We start from the raw sequence: 1,031 nt of genomic DNA, 5'->3' as shown, positions 1-1,031 counted from the left end.
AAAGGATGGTTATTATTATTATTATTATTATTATTATGATAGACATAGCACAGTATACAATATCGTGAGGTTGCTCATTGAACATATTGTGTCTACTGGGGGTTTGTACTGTTTGTCAAGTGACAGCAAGGACCTCAGACAGACAGTACTTTACGCAATATGCATGCCGTTTCAAATAATGCCGATTTTTGCAATACACCTAGATTGTAGGGTATTTCTAAGGTTTTCAGATGTTTTTTCAGATTGGGTGGTGTTGAACCTAATGCTCCGATGACAATAGGGACTCTTGTAGCTGCCACATTATTATTATTATTATTATTTCGCAGAGGTCAACTTTGTTTTTATTCCTTTCGGGGTCGATAAGGAAGCATCAGTTGAGCACTGGGATCAATGTAATCAATTTAACCCCTCCCCTGAACTTGCTGGCCTTGTGCAAAATTTTGAAACCATTATTATTAGGATTATTATTATTATTAAGGCTGCGAGCTGGCAGAATCATTAGCACACCAGGCAAAATTATTAAATGTCATTTCGTCCATCTTTACATTCTGAACTCAAATTCTGCTGGGGTCGACTTTGCCTTTCATCCTTTCAGAATTGATAAATTAAGTACCAGTGAAGCACTGGGGTCGATGTTATCGACTAGTCCCCTCCCCCAAAATTTCACGCCTTGTGCCTTTAGTAGAGAGAATTATTATTATACTTATAAGGCAGTGAGCTGGCAGACGTGTTAGTACACTGGGCAAAATGCTTAGCGGTATTTCGTCTGCCGTTACGTTGAGTTCAAATTCCGCCGAGGTCGACTTTGCCTTTCATCCTTTCGGGGTCGATAAATTAAGTACCAGTTACGCACTGGGGTCGATGTAATCAACTTAATCCCTTTGTCTGTCCTTGTTTGTCCCCTTGTGGGCAATAAAGAAATAAGAAAGAATTATTATTATTATACTTAATTTTTTGTATTGTTAATATTCCAGAGAAGAGGTAAATGATAAGCTGAAGGACACGTCAGATGGAACCTTTTTGGTTCGGGA

At 38.5% G+C, this 1,031-nt stretch overlaps 1 protein-coding gene across 1 annotated transcript in view; it reads left to right on the top strand.

Moving 5' to 3' along the window:
- LOC106879157 (uncharacterized) overlaps positions 1-1,031 on the top strand; it is a 42,512-nt gene that overhangs the window by 31,036 nt on the left and 10,445 nt on the right. The window contains exon 15 of the mRNA XM_052976147.1: positions 975-1,031. Within this exon, the coding sequence (XP_052832107.1) occupies positions 975-1,031 (57 nt within the window). The remainder of the gene's footprint in view (positions 1-974) is intronic.

The sequence above is a fragment of the Octopus bimaculoides genome, chromosome 23 (genome assembly GCF_001194135.2).
Source record: "Octopus bimaculoides isolate UCB-OBI-ISO-001 chromosome 23, ASM119413v2, whole genome shotgun sequence".
NCBI classification, from domain to species: domain Eukaryota; kingdom Metazoa; phylum Mollusca; class Cephalopoda; order Octopoda; family Octopodidae; genus Octopus; species Octopus bimaculoides.
This window is presented reverse-complemented; position numbering and strand designations above follow the sequence as displayed.